Source organism: Siphateles boraxobius, unplaced genomic scaffold, assembly GCF_051911475.1.
Source record: "Siphateles boraxobius isolate OS27281-9 unplaced genomic scaffold, OSU_SipBor_1 6, whole genome shotgun sequence".
Lineage (NCBI taxonomy): Eukaryota > Metazoa > Chordata > Actinopteri > Cypriniformes > Leuciscidae > Siphateles > Siphateles boraxobius.
The window spans coordinates 23,625,105-23,646,779 of record NW_027509186.1 but is presented as its reverse complement, the minus strand read 5'-3'; the positions used below and the strand labels follow the sequence as shown (position 1 = coordinate 23,646,779).

Below are 21,675 nucleotides of genomic sequence, written 5' to 3'. Positions count from 1 at the left end.
TTGTTTTTTATTTTTCAAATATCCCTTTCACTTGAATGTACGTCCAAATAAAACAGAAAAGATCTGTCTCTGAAATTTTGAAGGAAAGACATTGCTTTAATGTTCGTACTGTTCCAAGATGCTACAGTCAACCAACTTTCTGTAATGCCAATATTATTTATTTAAATGATGATTTTATATTTTTTATTCCTAACCAAAGGAGCTTATTATATTGAGCTTATATTCGTATCTCTTCTCTAACTAGGTGCAGGACATCTGCTTCAGCCATGACTGCCGCTGGGTGGTGATCAGTACTCTTCGTGGCACCTCGCATGTCTTTCCCATCAACCCATATGGTGGAGCGCCATGCGCACGCACGCATATGTCTCCCCGTGTGGTCAATCGCATGAGCCGCTTCCAGAAGAGTGCCGGACTGGAGGAAATCGAGCAAGAGCTGAGCAGCAAACAGGGCGGCCGATGTAGCCCCATTCCTGGCCTTTCAAGTAGCCCATCCGGATCACCACTACATGGTTAGTAAACACTAGCAAAGATTATGCCGGGTCTTTCTGTGACTGCACAGTTGCAGTGCTTCATTAGTTGGTAACAGTAGTTATACTAGGTCGTTCTGTTCCAACTGTCATGGAAACTATTAAGTGACTGATTTGAAATGTTCAACATGGGAAACATCTCTGCATGCTGCACAAAAATTGCTCTGCTTGAGAGACTAAAGGGGGCTCTGTACAGGATTTTTGGGGCGGATCACCGATTACAGATCACTGGAAGCAGTATTGGTCGATACGATCATTGATACCAAGCAATCAAATAAATAATACTATTCTTAACAACTATTTTGTTCTTTGTCTTTTGTTGTTTTAACATGAATGACACAGAGCAGCTGGAATATTAGGCTGCTGTCACTTTAAGACCTATTGCACAGATCCAATATACTGACACACCTGCGTCTTATTTCCTAACTGTTTATTCTCACTTAAGACATAGCTGACAGTGTTTTAAGTAAATACTCACTAAGCCGGTCATTTTGACATATTTCTGTGAGTATTTGGCCATTGTTTAGGCGCGAACCCGAAGCTCAAAGTTCAATTTGCTTGACCGCGTTCCACTCCACTCCAAACAGAAAGACGCCTAGGGAAAAGTATCTCTTCTGTGGCTTAATGTAGGGCTGTCATATTGAAGGAATTTCCCTTGTGGTAATTTTGAGTGGCTCAATAGCGCGATTTGTGGAATTAAGTTCATTCATAACTGACCCATGGCCACACAAGGCCCATGTTTTATCCAGCATCTTGAACTTATTTTCTATAGTGTTATAATTTATTGAATTTTATTAGAATTTTTTTAATTAGCCATTATTGTAATATTTTCAGTTTTTATTTAAATTTTTTGTCATTTTTTGTCATTTTTATTAGTGTTCTTTTTTTATTTTATTTTTTTTTACAAATAATACCATTTAGGTTTAATTTATTTTTATTTCTGTTTTAGTTGTTATTTATTTTCGATTTGTAATTTTAGTGGCTCGATCAACATTTCTAAGTTTTGTTTTTCATCTAATGTTTATATTTGATTTGATTTCAGCTATATTTTAATTAACAAAAATGTTTTAATTAGTTTTAGTTTTAGTTAAAGATAATAGCCCTGATTTTTTTGGCACTAGAATTTGAAACCGAGTAAGTGTATCCTGGCCATTTAGGAGTTAATCGAGTCACCCTAGCAGACCCTATGATCGAGCCTATTGACCTCTGTCACAACACTGTGATGTTTGTCAAACACTGTCCCTGGCTGCAAACACACACACTCTGACCACGTCTGACTGTTACGTACATACACACCCACTGACACACACACTTCTCATGTCTGTGCTGATTGCCACAAGAGCTGGCACGCCTGTCAGTGTTGTTTGCCCATCAGCACTCCACAAAGCAGAGGTCTGATTAATCAATACCCCTGTACTCGCCGAAGGCACCCTGCTGATACGGACACAGGAGACTGGTCAGTTGCAGGGTGTTTGCAGAGGTTTCCAAAGGGTTCAAGAGAGCCTTGCTTACTCTGGCTGATTACACACACTGTAAAGTTTCAGTAGTAACAAACGCTTTTAAATAAAGGAGTGAGTCCCCTAAATTATTGTTTCCGTGTGTGTACGAAACGCCAATGAAATATTACAGCGACAAAAGACTAGTTAAGTTCAGCAATTTTAACTAAAGCACAGTCGACGGAGGTGTCTTGTTTTGCTCATGATTGATAAGGCTGCTTGACAGAGCATGCTCTTGCAATGTTCCCATGTCCACTTATAAGCGTTTTTGGGTTATTTAAGCTTTTCTTATAAAGTGATCAAGTTTATGGAGCTATGAGCAGGTGCAGGTCGTGGTATTTCGGTTTTATTTTCAGCATAAAGCATTTGGATTTATTTTGTTTATTGTTAGCATGTTCTTGTTCACTGTTTGTCTAGCAAGATCTGGCAACACGAGTGAGTCAAGGCTTGTACCTCTTCCATACCCCTTTTCCACCAAAGCATTTTGAGAGCCGGTTCAGAGCCGGTGCCTACTCGCGAACCAGTTCTTTGAGTTTGGACGGCCAAAGAACCGGTTCTCGGCCAGGAAAACTGGTTCCAAAGCGGCACCAACTCTTTGCTGGACTAGAACCAGAGAACCGTTCTTTTACCACTTCATGCTTACGGCGGGGGCTGGGGGCGGGTTTAGATGTGTTCTAAACATCTTTTCTGACCGCAAAACCAGGAGAAACATTTGCAGAAACACGATGAAGTCCGCCATTGTAATTGTTGTGCTTGAAGTTGGCGCAAGCGTTTCTAGCTTTTTTTTTTTTAACTTTATTTTTATTGAAAACATTATGTAAGCAAGGAAGAAAACAGTCACAATATAGAACAAATAAACGGAAAGAAAAAAAAGACACAAGACAGGGGTACATAACTAATCAGAAAATATTAAATATCAAAGGAAAAGATTAAAAGATTTCTATTTCAATTGTTTTTAAAGCCTTCTTGGTACACGAGTTAGAGATAATCCCAAAGTAATGTTGTACTTGCAAGCGTTTCTAGCCAAGATGTATAGCGACATACACAGTGACGTAACAACGTCGTTCGCTGGGCGCTCTAGTCAGTGGAAAAACAAACAGGTTCTGAGAAGGCTCGCAAGTTGAACCAACTCCGAACCAACTTTGAACCAGCACCAATTCCGAACCAGTTCTTTTTTGGTGGAAAAGGGTTACCTGTGATTTTTTTGCACCGCACACATACAGAAGAGAGAAACAGCTCTGATGCACGTTAAAGTAGAGAACTGGATAAAGCACTAAAAGGTGAATTGACAACTGTGTATGTGCTGTCACCCAAAGTCACATAGCAAATAACATCATACTGAACCACTTCAGCTCAAAGAGTAGTAAGTAACTTTGAAATATGGTGCTCATTGTGCAAGACACTGAAAATCACCAAGATGCTATGTAGTAACCAAATTTGTCAGTTTGGTAAAATTGAGAGTGAATCAAGCAATAAAAATAAATGTATTTATTTGTATATAACATGCAAGATACACTTTTATCTAAACCAATAAAATAAGCTTCAAATTCTTTTTTGGCCACTGCATTGCATCTTGCTGATTTTTAGCTGATATAAAGGATAAAAATGTAATCTTTTATATATATTCTTATATTTTAAATAATCGTGTTATTAATAAATACACCATGAAACCATGAGCACCACATTTTAAAGTTAAAATTTATATATTTCTATTTTCTTAAATAATCAATATAATTAATCTGAGTGACTCATCTTTTCTTTCGACTGTCTCCAAGAAAATATCAATAACTTTTAGTTCTGTTTTTACTTTGAGATGAGCAAGGCTGTGACATCACAGGGCCGGAATGCTTGGCGTCTCCTGTAGGGATGTTACCAGCAGCCGTGAAAGTGGGCCATAGAAGCCCTGTCGTAAATCAGACTCGATTTTCAAAGTCTGGTATTAGAAGCACCTGTCAACAATTAGTCCTATCAGCTTCAGCCCGATGAGCCACTTTGACAACAGGGTTCTGAGGTGACATTTTTTTGTACTGAGAACAGGATGGGGAAATCTAAGAAACAGAAGTCTGAGGCAGTTCATATGCCTTAGAGGCAACCTTGGACTGTCCGGATTTTATAACCTCAAGGATCATTCCATAATTCCTTAAGCCAAAAGATGGGAGGATAGCAGGATGTGGCTTTTGAATTAAGATGAAACGGTGTGGGGGAGAGAGGGAGACAAAGTGGTTTGCACTTTTCCGTGGTCCCTGAGGGCCTCTCCTATGGGCTCATACTGGAATGCTTGAGCCGCTCGCATTTCCTGCCAGAATTGTTTGCTTCATTTTCAAATCTGATTCAATATTTCTTTTTCCCATCCTTTACTTTTTTTTAGGCATTTCAATGTATTACAAATCACACATTACCCTTCACACTTTTAGCATTCACTTATTCTGACTTAAAGCTAAACTAGGAATTTTCATTGCCTGTGAGAATAACACTTTTGTTTTAATGCTTTTTTTTAATGTCTCTTATGCTCACCAGGGGCTTTGTTTGTTTATTTGTTAAAACTACTGTAAAAACAGTAATGCAGTGAAATATTATTACAATTTAAAATAACTTTTCTATTTTAATAGATTTAATAGATAGTTTAAAATGTAAAAAAAAATATATATTTTGATGGCAAATTGAATTTTCAGCAGCCATTATTCCAGTCTTCACTGTCACATGAAAACAGTTGTGCTTTTTAAATATTAGTGTGGAAACTGTGATCCAAATATTTTAGGATTTTTCGATGAATGTAAAGTTCAAAAAACATTTATTTAAAAATAGATTTTTTTTTGTAAAACAATGTGAAAGTCTTTACTGTCACTTTTGATCCATTGAATGTATCTTTGCTGAATAAAAGTATAATTTTTTCAAAAATACGATTTTACCGGCCCCAAGATTTTGAACGGTAGTGCAATTGTTCGTTTGCTAAACAGTATAATGGCAACAGGATTTCTACAAATAAATAAAAAACATATTTTTCCTCTCTAGGAAACGGCATTTTCCGTCATTGAAAAATTGTTTTTGTGTTTGTCGCACTTTTAAATCCTTTTCCGCTGTGATTAGTTATCAGACACAAAAAGAGAAAAGGCTATCAGCGTCACTTTCTGTTGTTTTTCCGTCGGTTTTGTTCATTTTTGGGTCCATGAGCGTGAACGGAGGCAGCAGAAATAAATGATTGATAAGAAAAGCTGAGACACGGTAGCCACAACAGTAGACTTGCAATTGTCTCCTGTGACAACTCATTGATTTAGGGAAGGAACTAGAGAAGTACACATCCTTCAGAGCTGGCACTCTGTAAAAATAGAAACCACAATCGGGCTTTCTTCTCTTCCAGTTTAATTGTGGAGTTTTTTCAGTCTATTTTAGGAGGCACATCCCCCTCGCCTTAGGTTCATGGCATTGTCAGATAATTCAACAAGTCCTTCTTTGTTCAGTGCTAACAAAGAGTTAATTCATTTGTTTAGGTGGTGTTTTCTGCTAAGTTGTTTTGTCCTCATGCCTATAAACTACCTATAAATGAACAAATGGTGAAAGAAAATGCTTTTTGAAGCGTAACTGTTGTTGATGTGTTTAAGGCTCATGTGTGCAGCGGTTAAGCTCCGTGCCGAACCAAGCACAAGTTTGTGAGGAGTGTGATTGAAAGTGCCGTCTGGACTTAGGTGCTCACCATTAGCTTTGCGCTTACAGGAAATTACATTTCAGTTTTACAAAGCTTGTTGGTCTGCTTCTTTACCTATGTTCATTGACTATTTTGAAATGAAAAACAAGGTGCAACAGGAAGCTGTTAATTCGCTGTTATTAAATTAGGGATAACGGGATACTTCCTTTGGGCCATTTAAACTCCGCATACGGCTTGTTTGGGTTTCAGGCTTGTTTTATCAGTCATTACGCCTGTTTACACCATTCGTCATCTTATAGCGAAAACTGGCAGACATGGATGCTTTTGCAAAACTGTTGACAGTGTTGTTTGGAGCAAATTGTTTTAAAAACCGACACTGTTTCTAAAGTTGACAGGTTGTGTTTTATAATATACACTTTTGATCCAAAGTTTGAGGACAGTAAGATTTTTTTGATCAAAAAGTGACGGTAAAGACATTTATATTGTTACAGAAGTATTCTATTTCAAAAAAACGCTGTTCTTTTGTACTTTCTATTAAAAAAAGAATCAGATAAAATGTGTCACGGTTTCTGCAAAAATATTAAGCAATATATATATTAAAAATTAAAATACATTATAATGAAAAACAGTTATTTTAAATTGTTAAACTATTTCACAATATTACTGTATTTTTGATCAAACAGATACGGCCTTGGTGAGCATGAGAGTCTTCTTTTAAAAATGTTAAATAAGCCTTACCAACCTCAACTGTAGTTTATTTTGCAGTGAATAAAATGTGTTAACTTATTTACAAATTATATTACACATTTGAGTGAAAAGTTAGTGAAATAATGATTTTAGTGGTCTCAGAGCCTACTGTATATTTGTGTATAATGTCTAAGCCAAATATGGGACTAAATAGTCTTTAATCTTGTATTTAATGTTTGTTGTTAGGGCCGTAGTGCCTTTAGAGCAGAGTAGAAGTCTTCCTTTCTTGTCGAGAGTGGCGGTAAAGCGTGTCACACTCACTGACTCCTGTGCTGAATCATTTACAATCATGAGATCTCCACTGTTCTCTCTCTCTCTCTCTTTCTCTCTCTGTCTCTCTCTCTCTCTGTGTATGTGTCTGTGGGACATGCAGCCCGATGAGCCGATCTGATCTATAGAGACAGGGCCAGCAAACACTCTCTGTAATCACAAACTGCCTCCTCCCTTGTTTGACACACACACACACACACACACACACACACACACACACACACACACACACACACACACACACACACACACACACACACACACACACACACACACACACACACACACTCTCTCACTCTCTCTCTCTCTCTCTCTCTCTCTCTCTCTCTCTTAAATTCCATCACAGCTTCACAGTGGCTCTCTGATTCTTAAAGATAAAGCTCAGCTCCTCCGCTCACAAAACAACAGTCAGGCAATCAGCATAGGCATCAAAGCACCGCTCTTGTTTTAACATACCACAAGTCTGCATCATGTACAGTCTCAATTAGACTCTCTATCCTAAAGATTTATTACTCTGGTTACAAAGTCTTGTCCTATTGCTGGGTGCAATACCAGTGTAGGCCTCTCTGTGGCGCTGTGTTCTCAGCTTTTTGTTAACAGGCCAGTTTCAAATGATGGACCTTATTTCTCTCCATTGGCAGAGAGAAGGAAAAATGCTTAGGCCTGAATCATGCCACTACGTTTTGTCTTGATATGAATCTAATCCAGCAACAGGGCTGGAGTTACTCTGTAATTTGTCCTGAATTTTATGAATGGCCTTCTCTTAAAAGCAAACAGCAATGCTTCCTCTTCAGCTTCTGCCTTAAATATAAATGATTTGTTAAAGATTTTTATTGTTTGTCTTTTACAAGATTTTATACACAAGTTTCTTTGTAAAAAGAAAATATTTTAATTTCACATTTGTCAATCTATCATGCTTTCATTGATTACAATATTTTTAAAAATAAATGTATTTTTCATTTTTGTAACATTTATTTTAAAATATTCTATATACATGATCTTTTTTCTTGTTTTTTGTATACTTTACTATATTTTGTTGTTTTATCAGAAACTGTTATGCAGTTTTAAACAGTTTTACTTTTTTATTGCCATACATATTTATTGTTTGATCTTATTTGATAAGTATTGCTTTGCCTAATTATCATTGTTATGGATTACAACAATGATAATATTTTTTTTTACATTTTACTGGACAACGGTAGTGCTTAGTGTTTATGTTAAACATTATTTTCAATAAAATCTTTTCCTAATTTTTTACAGTTTCTTCTAGCATCATTGTCTTTCCCCTGGCATGATGATTGTAAACATCTCATTGAGACTGTGCTGTTGCTGTTGGCCTGGGTGGCCTGCTGTGTTTTTTTTTTTTTTTTGTTTTTTTTTTGTAGGTCTTGCTCTCATGCGAAAACTTTTTCTAGTGGGCTGGTGTGTCTTTATCAGGCATAGTGAGCCATGATGAAATGTTGCCCTTTCCCACTGTGAGGAAATGTGATTTTGACACTTCTCATGACCTGAGACCCTGCACTGTCCCACAGTGAATGTTTCTCTATACCATGATGCAATGCAGCATTTCTCCTCTTGCTGTCAGCCAGTCTGATATAATTCTTAGAAATATTAGTTTAGAACTAATGTTTCTATATTGTTTATATGTATACGTGTCTATATGTGTGTGTGTATTTATACACATCTCAAATACAATATATTTAAGATGTGATTTGAAAGCTTTGGTGGTTGAGTATATTACTAAATATTTTTGTCAGGCTCCTTTTTAATGCGTAACTCAGACCAAAACCACAAATTGCACTGAGGAAATGAAAACACTGATATGTTTGTGTTTGCACAATATAATTTAATGATAAGCAAATACATGGATTACATTGGCTATTTTGTGGCTGAGACAGCTGTTGGATATGCTTTTTTTTGCCATACTCTTTTCAGGGTTTTACCAGTGAAAACCACCTTTAGTTTGTAATTTTGGATGTAATTATGATCAAGATCACGATAATTTCTTCAGAGCTGATGTTGTGGTTTGATACTAGATATTTTAATTACATTAATGAGTTTAAACAGTGCTTGGTCCCAGGGTAAGATTACCCTTCGCTTGGAAATGGAGTAGAGCATTTGAGTACTAAGAAATTTTGATTATTGACATTTCTTGGCTAAAACTATTTAAAAAAGTATTTATTAAAGGAAACATAATTTGTCAGTGCATTCATGGCACAGGCACAAGAAAAAGGAAATTCTGCTATATTTCCTTTTCAGCTGTGGCAGCATGGGACTGCACTACTCTTTTAGTTTCAATAGTAGATTAGGGGCAGTCGTGGCCTAATGGTTAGAGAGGCATACTGGTAACCCGAAGGTTGTGGGTTCGCTTCTCAATACCGGCAGGAAATGACTGAGGTTCCCTTGAGCAAGGCACCTAACCCCCAATCTCTCCCCGGGTGCCACAGCAAAAATGGCTGCCCACTGCTCCGGGTGTGTGTGTTCACTTCTCACTACTCCTAATGTGTTTGTATGGGTTAAATGGAGAGGACAAATCCTGAGTATGGGTTACAATACTTGGCCTTCACGTTACTTTCACTTTATATATGTATATATATTTTTTAAAATTGTCATTAATTAAAAATCAGTTTCTTTGTGTAGTCATTCACATTTTTGGGTAATCTCTTCCGCGCACACATGAATTGGGTTAACCTACCTTCATTATTTACAGGCTTAATAACCAAACTATACAATTTATTTTCTTCTTTTGATATTTAAAATTTCAAAGTTATTCTTATGACTGATATTTACTAATTCTTATCATGGATGTATCCACGTTTTCAGGATTGAGCAGCACTAAATGTAATAATTTTAGAATCAACAATTGTAACCATATTCGTCAACCACTAATCAGAATATTTGGAATAACGTGACCACTCACTGTCTATAGCTGTTATGGCCCTATCAGGCAGCGAGTTGATTGACATCCTGCTGCTTTGAATTGAACTTTTCTTTTTTCTCTCTCTCTCTCTCTCTGACAGACCAGCATAGGGTTTCATTTAGACATGTTTGAAATGACACTGCACCGTTCATGATTGGGAGGAGAGAATATGGTTCCCACTTACCCATAAGTAAATTGACATGATCAGATTACGTGCTCCTGATCAGAGCCACATGCCGAGGTGCTGCAATTGATTGAGTCTGCGAATGCCTTCCTGTTCATCTTCTCATGCACCGTTTGCGAAGTCTGCTCATCTGAGGTGAAACATCCTCTCTCACACACATGCACACACATTGCCTTGCAAACAAACTCGCTCACATATGGTTTCAGTAAGGCTGTTATCTGAGCCACAGAAGAGTGTAGATTCCCACTGTCACCAAGCTGCTCCTCTGATGAGCTGTAAATGCTGACATGTTGTAAACTATTGGATCTGATTTCAGACAGTCTCGTTCGGATGTAGTTTGTTTAATAAATTACGCACTTGAATGCTTTCACATTTTCTTTGATAAATATGTATATTGCCATTTTACAGCAGTGAATTATTTTTGTCATGATGTAATGGCTTGTAATCATATGGTGAACTCTGCAGTGAAATCAGCACATGGAATGAGGGGGAACAGAAAACATTCTTTTGATAATGCAGTTTGAAGTCTTTCGGTGAAAATACTTATAAGGCACAATGTCTGGTAATAGTCAGGAAGTTTCATATAATGTTTCTACTCATTAAAGCAGATTCCGTACAACCCTAAAACTTTGCGGGGGATAAAAAAACTCCGCTGTCACTTTAAAAGCACTCTCATTCACTGGCGGTTGGGGAAAAGACTGGCAGTTGGCCATTTTCACATAGGCTGGCTTGACCCCACTACAAGCCTGAAAATAGCAGTGAGTAGATACTGTAAAAGCAGAGGCAACCAGAAATGGCTTTTCCACCAATGTCTGATTTCTTCTGAAAACAGTAAATCTTGTGAAGTTTATTTTCTTTGCAGCATCTGTGTTTTATAATGGTTCTTTTAATTTGTTTTCACTTTGTCCACCGGGATTGCTTTTATCCGGCACTTTCTGGCCTCTCCTTTACTTACCCCTCCCCACTTCCACTTGTAGTACTCCTCCTTTGAAAGTGTGTATTTTAATAATGATAGCTCTGGGAATTGGCACAGGCAGACTTGACATGACAGCGCCGTCCCCCTGAGTGCGGCGGTACTGCCATTGTTCCTTTTCCTCTCCACTCATCACTATTTTTTTCCCTCCTCCTGTCCTAATCCCTACCTCCTGTGAACTACGCTCTTACAGGAGCATGTCTGGGAAACCTGGACGAGCGCGAAAGACATGAATGGGTGAAACAGAATATATCAAAGTATTCCCAAACTGAGAGAGTATGACTTTTTTCTAGGAATTTCTAGATCTTCTGCAGATGCTCCTTAAAGCCCAGCGATTTCTCAATGGCTGACACTTTGGAACGTCATGCAATATTTTGTCCCTAGGATTGTTATTCTCGTTGGCTTCCATCAAGGTTGTGTTTTTTTAAATTCACTTCAGTGTTGATGCGATTAAAATGGGATGATGTTGTTTGCGTAAGAATGTTGTTGTTTTTAGCTATTTGTGTGCAAATCAACCAAATAACGAATGGAAAAGTGCCAGTTTAGATGGATCGCTTGTGTTCATTGCTTTATCAGATGCAAATAGAACAGCTTGGGGGAGAAAACAAGATATCAGTGACAGGGCGGCCAGGTCTGTGCCATTAGAAGAAAATGCAAATGGAGCGGAGTGAGCTTAAACAGAAGGGTCAGGTGACAGAGGGTGACCCGGCTTACCTCTTGGAGTTTGGATTTGCATCGATAGATCTTCTTTCCATTGGCTTGTCATGTATCACTGCGCAGGCCATCACACATGAGTCATTAATCAAATGACAACTCCATAAGCAGGATCGTTTTGACTGGCCAGGCGCCTTGCCTCTCTCGGACGTGCCATTCTTGAGGGTTCCGGCCAAACCTGCCACACTCGGGTTCGCGTCATTTGGTGGCTGAGTTTCACATCATCCCGTGCGAGGCGTCTGCTTTTTTTGATGGCTTAAGCTTTGCCGCCGTGACGCTGTTTGCGTGCGTGTCCACGGGCGAGTTGGGTTTTGATTTAGTGGGGGTTAAAAAGTTTGCAGAGACTGAGTGTGTCCTTCATGGAAAGATGCTAAATTCATTAAGAATTTTCTTCCTCTACTCCTCGTCTTTGTCCACCAGAAGCACCATTATGGGTTTTCAGGCTGCTTCCTGTTCAAATTCCTTTTCTTTTCTGCTGCTCTTGCACACAAAAGGTGGCTGCGCTTGGGGTGTAGTGGTTTTGAAATGTGAAGGGCCCTTGAGATCCGGGCCCTGTGTGGAATGGCGCAGGGGTTTGTGTAATGTCTCCAGCCAAAGCAGGCCTTTATCGAGGGCCATGAGGCCTAAATGGTCTCTCTTTGGTTAAGCACAAAGACAACGTTTCTGGGTATTAGAGAGACACAGACAGGCTGGCTAATGATCTAAAACCCCTCCAACACTGTGGCACGGCCGCTCTCAGCGCTTTTGCCCTCAGATAATCAATGTTTTGTGTCTCGGGTATTTCTCTGAGCCCCTGAATACCCTCTTCCTGGTGATATTACAATGGAAGCAAGGAAAATCTTTGCTGAGATTATTGGACTGGTCCGAAATATTATGGGTTGAAAGGGAAAATATAATGGAGTTGTAAAACGACTTTGCGTCAAATATTTGTGCAGCGTACATATGCACAAAATAGGTTTGTTCTTGTGGTGTGCTAGCGTGGATCAAATCAATGCCTGTATCATTTGAATTGAAAAGCAACACAAAAACAAACACAAACTGATGAAAGGTGAATAATTAGGGGAGAGATATAGGAACCTTTTATCTGTTGTGTTTGTTTCCCTGAGAAAACATGCTCTATTAGGAATAAATTGTATATTTTAGCACAACTGGAATGCTGTTTTCACCTTTCAGCTTATTGTTTTGTTAATTTTTACCCATCTTATTTTTAATGCAAGAGTGGGTGCTGCCATTTGTAACTTGAATGTATCTGGCTTCCCGCGTCATCCTCTTCCAGTTATTTTTAGCTGTACAAAACAGCTTATGCTGCTTGATATTGCAAACTGGTTTGTTTTCTTAGCATAATTTTTTTAAGGTATTGCTGTAATTCTAATCAAACTGGTTTGTATAAATAGTTTTAAAGTTTACTGCACTTTGCTATTCTCCTAGTTATTTACCTATAGCAAATGAATTACAGCACACATTCATAAAAAATAGCTTAATTTCACATTGCACAATAAGGTGGATACAACATATCGGTTAGGACTTAAAGAGATAGTTCACCCAAAAATGAAACTTCTGTCATTATTTACCCAGTTTTTCCAAACCTGTATGAATTTCTTTCTTATGCTGAACTTGGAAAAAAATACTATGGAAGTCAGTGGTACCCATCAACTGTTTGGTTACCGACATTCGTCAAAATATCAGTGTTCAGCAGAAGACAGAAGTTCATACATGTTTGGAACAACTTGAGGGTGAGTAAATGATGTCTAAGTTTTAATTTTTGGGTGAGCTATCCCTCTAACATAGGCTGCTGATTTACCATTTGTGAAAGTCATTTATGCTCACCAAGGTCTTATTTATTTGATAAAAAATACAGTTAGAAGGGTAATATTGTGAAATATTATTACAGTTTAAATAATTTCTAATATATTTTATATTTGACAGTCACATGATTTTTCAGAAATCATTTTTTATGATGATTTGGTGATCAAGATATATATATACACACACACACACAGTATATTATCAATGTTTAAAATTGTACTGCTTCATATTTTTTTAGTTTTTTTTAGTCTGAGAACAGCTTTTATTTGAAATAGATTTAAGAGTATTGCTTAAGAGTATAAATGTTTTTACTGTATCTTTTGATCAATTTAATGCATTAATTGCTGAATACAACTACTTATTCCTTTTAAATAAATCTTAGTGTATTATGTATGTGACCTATTTTTGATTCCTAATTTTCATTTAAATACAAATTCAAATTACTAAAATATTTCCTTTTCTTTCACAGCCAAACTCACCAGTCAAGAATCCTATAACAACTTCACCAACAACAACATGGGTAACCCACGCCTTTCTGCATTACCCAGTTTGACGGTCGTGCTACCACTGGCTCAGATCAAGCAACCGATGACCTTGGGCACCATCACCAAGCGCACTGGGTGGGTTTCTGCACACTATTTAGCACTTAAAGGTGTTTGGTATAGACATTTCAATGTTATATTACTTAAGAAATCATACATTATTATTGTTAATTATAGAACTGAAGTGCAATAGAATTCATCAAATCGAAAATGAAATGTTGATACTTGGCTACAGTCACCATTTGGATACAGTTATCTTTGCCATTTGGTGTGTTGTGACTTTAAAGAGCTCTCAATGGAAATGATGTTGCCATTTTAAGGCACAAGGTACTTATTACAGGCAATAGATTTGTGTCATCTATTAGACCGGATATAAACGTCAACTTTACACAGCTTTTGTTGTAGACCAGGCTACATTGTCAATTCTCAAGCAGGAAAACGGATATATAATATAATATAATTGTTGTAAGTCACTGGACATGTAAAGATCATTGATGCTCCAGCCATTGCTGGCATTTCTCATTTGTGAGAACTGTTTTGGGGATTGGCCAGAGGATTGGCTGCATTTACACAAACATGCAAACCTGCATTCTCCCACATATGGATCTTTGCTGTAGTCAGTCGTTAGTTCCTAAGCCACATGCATTACAATCACTGGACAGAGCATGCGGTTGCTCTCCATGTAACATGAACACGCCGGTAAAGACTGGTTGCCATATCAATGACTGCAGTGTGCATTTACATACTGACTAAACATAATTATGGCTTATTCCAATTGTTTATTTTCATTTAAATGCAAAGTTTGAATGGGAAATTCGCTAACGAAACAGTGGCACGTCGGGTCAACTTTAAATAGGCAGATTTATACAAAGCCCTGTTGCTCATTGTCATGCAGAACACTTGCGCTGAAGTTGTTTTAAGGGCTCTCACTTCTAGTTTTGAATTGAAGAGTCATCAAGAGTGCATTAGTTTGAAGTTTGAATAATTCAGCCTTGCGTAGGGTTTAGTTTCTGGCTTTGGAGACCTTATATGAGCTTAGTCCCCATTTAAACAGCCTTTTCTACAGACATGCTGAGTCCGAGGCTGTACATTGTGACATATAGATGCCACAGTGTTGTCTAGTCCCTTTTCATCCTTTGTCTTTCTCTTCTTAGCTGAGGCTAGCATATGTGGCAGCAGACAAGAGACATCCTATGTTGTGCTGAACTGTGTTGTGTGTCCACGTACAGTATATGTCAGTCAGTCAGCTGTACCCACCTGTCTCTGCTCATATTCTCCTTGCCCATCAACATGCCCAAAAAGCCTTACACTCAGATGTGCAGCTCTTAGAGCTAGGGCTGGTGAATGGCAAATGATCTGGCCACCACATGGGAGATCGCCCTCCTTACAGACACAGTCTGTAATAATGCAACTGGACATTTAGCGTCGTGGCTAAATCAAACGGGCTGGTGCGGGAGGAAAGCCGGTTGAAACAGTCTTTGCCACAAATGTCTAACTTCAAGTGAGCGATATTGGATATCAACAGAGCGTTGATTTGAGTGCTTTTTAGAGGAAGTGGATACTTTCTGAAGCAGTTCAGATATAGGTTTCTTGATTCAGTTTGATTCCCATTTTATTTTCTTAGTTTGATTAGATTCCTATGTTTCGATTCCAATTAATTTGAGTACATTTCAGGTAAAATGTCAATTTTGCTCACATATGTAAGAAATTTTCTCTCTGTTATTGCTGAGAATGCTGTAAATTATACAGGGTTTTGGGCTATATTTTTAATATTTTTGTTTAGCTTTAATTTATTTTATTTCAGTTTTAGTAATATAATACTTCAACTTTTATTTTGTTTATCTGGCAAGGCAATCTTTCTGATTTTAAATCTTTCGTATCCAATATTTTTCGTATCTAATATTTTATTTTTTATCAAACAGTCTTAAATTCAGTTTTATCGAATTTAAGGCCGTAGACTTAGTATCTTATTTTATATGGAATAAGAAGAAAAGTCTTAATTAGAGAGATGGGGACTAAATTTTGGGGACAGAAAAACAGGAATTGCAACATGGCTAAATGTGTTTGATTTTTAAACTTAAAAAGTGATGATTTAAATAAATGTGAGCGCTGCCTGAAAGTTGAGATTATTCGCTTGCTTACCCTTAAACATACCCAAGTATGTCTCATAACCTGCTCTCTGGAATACCCCCTGCAAAAATTGGCCCATATTTTCACACAGCAACCGGTGAATCAAAAATAAACACATTTGCACATAATAATAAAACATATTAAAACATAATCAAATATAATCATCAGAATATAAATATAATTATTTATAATATGACACAATTTTCTTAAAAAATGGTGTAAAGGCTGAAATGTGAGGTTTATCATTTTATAAAACCTTCTTTGTCAACCTGTTTTTGAACTATATTTGTTTAATTCGTAGTTTATATTAAACTTACTGAGTCATTTTATGGGTATGTTACCATAAACATTGCCCTACCCCTCTCATACGGCATTGATTTAATCTGTGCAGGTCTTAAAAAAGGTCATAAAAAGTCTTAAATTTGATTTAAAAAACACTGCAGATACCCTGTTTTATTTTCAGATTTATTTCAATAAACGAAAACGATTTGTATTAGTTTAACAAACTGTTTGTGATTCACTTAAAAGTTCTTTGTTCAAACTGCAAAATCACATTCGTGTGTACTTGCGACATACTTGTTTTTTATATTTAGTACTTTAATATAAAACTTCAGTGCCTTAATGCTTTTTTTTGCTTTGATGATGATTTTTCATGTCTATGGTGCTATTCAAGTTAGATTTTTCATGATATACACAAGAAAGAACACAATCCTCATGACTCCCACATAAGCACCATGTCTGGCCACAGGCCACTGTTCCAACTACTGACTTTTAGATCTTTTATTTCTGCGTAGTTCAGTATTAACATTCACTAATACTTTACTCGCTAAAAACACTCATCTTGTAAGCATGAGAAGTGTCTGGGTGAGACAGCAATGTGAGTTTTGCGCTGTGTTAATGTACATAGCCGTTCCAGGAGCTGTGTTACTATGTGACCTTCTTTTTCTGCGAACCACTTCAGCTGTTCTCCTGATTCCAGCTGTCAAATCAGCTAGCGCAGTGAGGTCTGATATCGGCACTGATGACTTCATCGCCCCTTTTCCATGTGTCTGTTAAGTGATGAGTAACCTCCTTTTGTTCTTTATTTCCTCCTCATCCTCCTTTATCAGCCAGTACCATTTTTAGACCATGTTTACCCGCCTATTAGTGTAAGACTGTAGTAAAGGTGCTAAAAGGACGTCAATCCCACTGATGCTAGTGGTGGTTTGGTCATGACCAAATTGTCACTGCGTTGGTGTCTTATTTTTGTCTTTAAAGACTGACTATAACAGCAAATAGAATTACAGTGTGGGCTTGAGCTTGTTTTAGTCCCAAGCAAATTCCTGATTCAGTTTTATTTGATGTTTAGCCTACCGTTTTACCATTTATCTCGTGCTCAACAACCAACCATTACTATATTAACTTTGTAGGCTTATACTGACAAAGTATTTATTAAAACCTAATATTATGAAAGTCTCATTGACTTGTTTTGCCTTTTCAAATACTTTTTACATGTAAATCCATGTTGATCCGTAATCCGTACGGACCAGGCCCCACGGTTTGGCACGCATGTGATTCGCAGATAACCTGCTAAGTTTAACCATCATAGAGTGAAAGTTACGGTGGCCCAGTAGTGCACAACACAACGAAATTTAAAAAGCAAACATAAGTTGACAACACAATGAAATTAAGCCACAACAAAATGAATCCACAACACAACGGAAATGAGCCACAACACAACTAAATTAATCCACAACACAACGGAAATGAGCCACAACACAACTAAATTAATCCACAACACAACGGAAATGAGCCACAACACAACGGAAATGAGCCACAACACAACGTAAATAAGCCACAACACAACGGAAATGAGCCACAACACAACGGAAATAAGCCACAACACAACGGAAATAAGCCACAACACAACGGAAAATGTACAACACAACGAAATAAAGCTGCAACAACGAAATAAAGCCGCAACACAACGGAAATGTTCCCGATCACTAGAGGGCTCTCTGAGCACGATAAAGTTAGTTTTCCTTGTCATAGTTTTCCTCTATAGAGTCGGCAGTCTTAATATATCAATACCAAGATTAGTTTTAACAGTATGTAACCATTGTATATCAACATAAAATATTACTTCAAAATCACCTACATGAATTATAGCTGCATATTAATACTCGAGAATGCTTTGACGCGCTACCACAGCGCATGATCCCTAAGGGAACGTCTGGCAATTCCACCAAGTGGTTAAAATTTATAATTTATTATAATATAATTTGATAAATAAAAATAAAAACTATTTGGTGAATTGAAGAATTACAGGAAGGTATTGGCACAATTTCACCTGTAATAAGTCAGTCAGGTCACTAGGAACCTACCACAAGCTTTGGGACATGAAAAAAAACAACCTTTAGGTGAATTACAGTAGGCCTAATGTTTTTATAAAAAACTAATTGTGTACTGTGCATACAGGGAGCTATTGGCACATTTTCACCTGTTATAAGTCAGTCTGGGCCCGTATTCATAAAGAATCTTAATGCAAAGAGTAGCTCCTAGTGACAAAATTCTAAGAAAATTCTTAGAAATGTGGGCGTTAACTATTAAAATTAAAGAAAAAATCCTAGTAAAGAAAAAAGTAATTCAGAAAGTATCTTAATCCTTAAAAGATGTCTTAAGGTCAAAATTGTTAGGAGTACGGACGAGTACTTTTAAGAGGCTTAAGAGTTTCTTTAGCAGAGGAGAAAATGGCAGAAAGACGAATAGGGAGAAGAAATTAGTTGCAGACAATGGATGACAGTGAGTCAATAAGACGCTATAGATTGACACCCGGCCCGAATTTTCCTTTAAGAATGGCCTTGTGTTCATCCACTAAATGGGCTAACAGTAAACACTGTTCCTCTGTCCAGTTGGGCTTTCTCATCCTTCTTGGTTTTGATTACATGTTTGTTACATTAAAACCAACATTCAAACCACCACTTAAATAGACATGCCAGCAGTGTAATTGGAAAGAGTGGAACTTTTTTTTATCATTCCAAGCCAATCAAATACCTTATAGGTAATTAACAGCATGGTAAATAAAATAAAAGGATTTATATACACATATATAATGTGTGCGTGCGTGCGTGCGTGCGTGCGTGCGTGCGTGTGTGAGAACGGTCAAATAGGAAAAATTATGCATGTAATTTCAAAGTGAAGTCTTAGAGTAGACGCTAAACTTAAAATCACTCTTTTTTCCCTTCTTGGACAACCAACCAATCACAGTCTTCAAAAGATTTTGTCATACATAGCAACGGGGTCAACCCCGCCTCCTCACTAGGATACAAGTTTTTGTCTTTTCCTTACTCAGAGTTGCTCTCAGATCGGTCCCGAATCGCTCTTAAGCTAAGACTCCTATATAAAAGTTTTTAAGCTAAATTAGAGTTTTCTGAGAGGATTCTTAGAATCTTTATGAATACGGGCCCTGGTTGATAGGAACTACAACCTTTGAAACATGATAAAAGAAAAAAAAACTTTTATTATATTACAGAAATTTCCTAATAAATAATTGTTTACTGTAAATACATGGAGGTATAGGAAAAAGTCACCTGTAGGAAGTCAGTCTACTACCAATATAATCAAGCTTTGGATTTTGAACATGTCTGTTTTTGAATGTTAAAAGTAATTTTAATTAATACAAATTATACGTTTAACAACTTGGACGAATTAGCACACGTTCCTTTAGGGATGCGCTGGTAGCACGCCAAGCATTCTAGAGTATAAATATGCAGCTATAATGCACGTAGGGGATTTTGAATTAATAAATGTCGATATACAATGGTTAGCTACATACTGTTAAAACTAATCGTGGTGTTGATATATTTTTTTAGACTGCTGACTCTAACTTTATCGCGCTCCAAGAGCCTTCTAGTGATCAGGAGCATTTCCGTTGTGTTGTGGGTTTATTTCGTTCTGTTTTACATTTTCCGTTGTGTTGTTGCTCATTTCCGTTGTGTTGTGGATTCATTTCGTTATGTTGTGAACTTACATTTGCTTTTTAAATTTTGTTGTGTTGTCCACTACTGGGCCACCGTAGAAAGTTTATCATTTGGACGTGTTTTGTCTTTCCAATTTACACATTCAAACTATTTTAAACGCAAAAGAAGAGGCGCAAATCGTGACTCATGCGCTGTTATACGGGTTATCTCGCACAACCGAAGCACGCACACAGAGAGAGAGAGAGAGAGAGGCACATTTCAGACAGCGCTTGAACACTGAATTGATTCCTCTTTCGAGTTTACATACACACAAAATTACAGTAGTCAACATTTGAAGCAAATCAAAACCTTTCATCAAACTTATACATTAATTTTGAACAATACCCTTTCTTGTCTTAGGACAACTTTGATGATTTTTTTGATCCACTTCAAATGTTAACTACTGTATGTCAAAATACCCGTCTCGCCAAGTATTCTCTTGGTTATGTCATAAGTGAACAGTTGAGAAAGAAACTGGATGGTTCTCAGTATATTCATATATATATATATATATATATATATATATATATATATATATATATATATATATAATTACACTCATCTAAAGTGTATTGGGTTGAGATCTGGTGACTGTGGGGGCCCCCTTTTTTGACCCCCTTTCATCTTCAGAACTGCCTTAATTCTATGTGGCATATCTATCTTCTATCAGCTTGAATCAGTCGGCCCATTCTCCTCTGACCTCTAGAATCAACAAGGCATTTTCACCCACTGGACTGCCGCATACTGGATGTTTTTCCCTTTTCACACCATTCTTTGTATACCCTAGAAATGGTTGTGTGTGAAAATCCCAGTAACTGAGCAGATTGTGAAATACTCAGAGCAGTCCGTCTGGCACCAACAACCATGCCACGCTCAAAATTGCTTAAATCACCTTTCTTTCCCATTCTGACATTCAGTTTGGAGTTCAGGAGATTGTCTTGACCAGGACCACAACCCTAAATGCATTGAAGCAACTGCCATGCGATTGGTTCATTAGATAATTGCATTAATGTGAAATTGAACAGGTATTCCTAATAATCCTTTAGGTAAGTGTATATATATGCATATTGTGGTGAAGGACGAGCGAGGGACGTGAGAGAACGGCGCGAGGCCGGTGGTGCGATTGCTAATGAGCAACACCTGTGTAGCACACCGGTCTCGCGCCGTTCTCTCATGTCCCTCAGCCGTCCTTCGCCACACATATGCATGCGCAAAAATGCGAAATTACCCACAAAAGATCATTTAAAGTCATTGTGTTAAAGGTGGGGTATGTGATTTGAAAACGACCAGCAGATTTTTAATATGCACAATTGGTCCTACCTTCTTTTCTCCAATGCTGGCCCTGACTCCACCCATTCGAAGAACATGGACGCGCAATCATGCAAGAGCGAAAACTCAGATGCGCGAGAGATTGTAATGACAATTTACTACTAATCATGGAACCGGCTTACTGACGAGATGGGCATGCGTCATGAGCTTTGAGTATGCGCGCAAAGGGGGTCACGCGCGCTGGGGGGACGGGGGTGTGGTACAACCGTTTGATCGACGAACTTACTGTCCAATGATTCCAGGTGGTCTTGGAAATGATTGGCTGGAGTTTTTCGAGTCCTGCCCGTTCCACAGATGATTAAATTGCTTAATTTTCATTTAAGTGCTTCTAACTCAGTGGCTGTAAGTGGGTTAGGAAGAGGATTTCAAGTTATTTTGAAAAAATGGACAAAAAAG

At 37.6% G+C, this 21,675-nt stretch overlaps 1 protein-coding gene across 7 annotated transcripts in view; it reads left to right on the top strand.

Moving 5' to 3' along the window:
• Nucleotides 1-21,675, top strand: part of bcas3 (BCAS3 microtubule associated cell migration factor) — a 254,043-nt gene that overhangs the window by 66,835 nt on the left and 165,533 nt on the right. For all 7 annotated transcript variants that reach the window (XR_013195948.1, XM_077208302.1, XM_077208300.1 and 4 more), the window contains exons 15-16: nt 245-509; nt 13,750-13,900. Coding sequence is in view for 6 of the 7 variants with exons in the window: in XM_077208302.1 (XP_077064417.1) it covers nt 245-509; nt 13,750-13,900 (416 nt within the window). In the remaining variant the exon portion in view is untranslated. The remainder of the gene's footprint in view (nt 1-244; nt 510-13,749; nt 13,901-21,675) is intronic.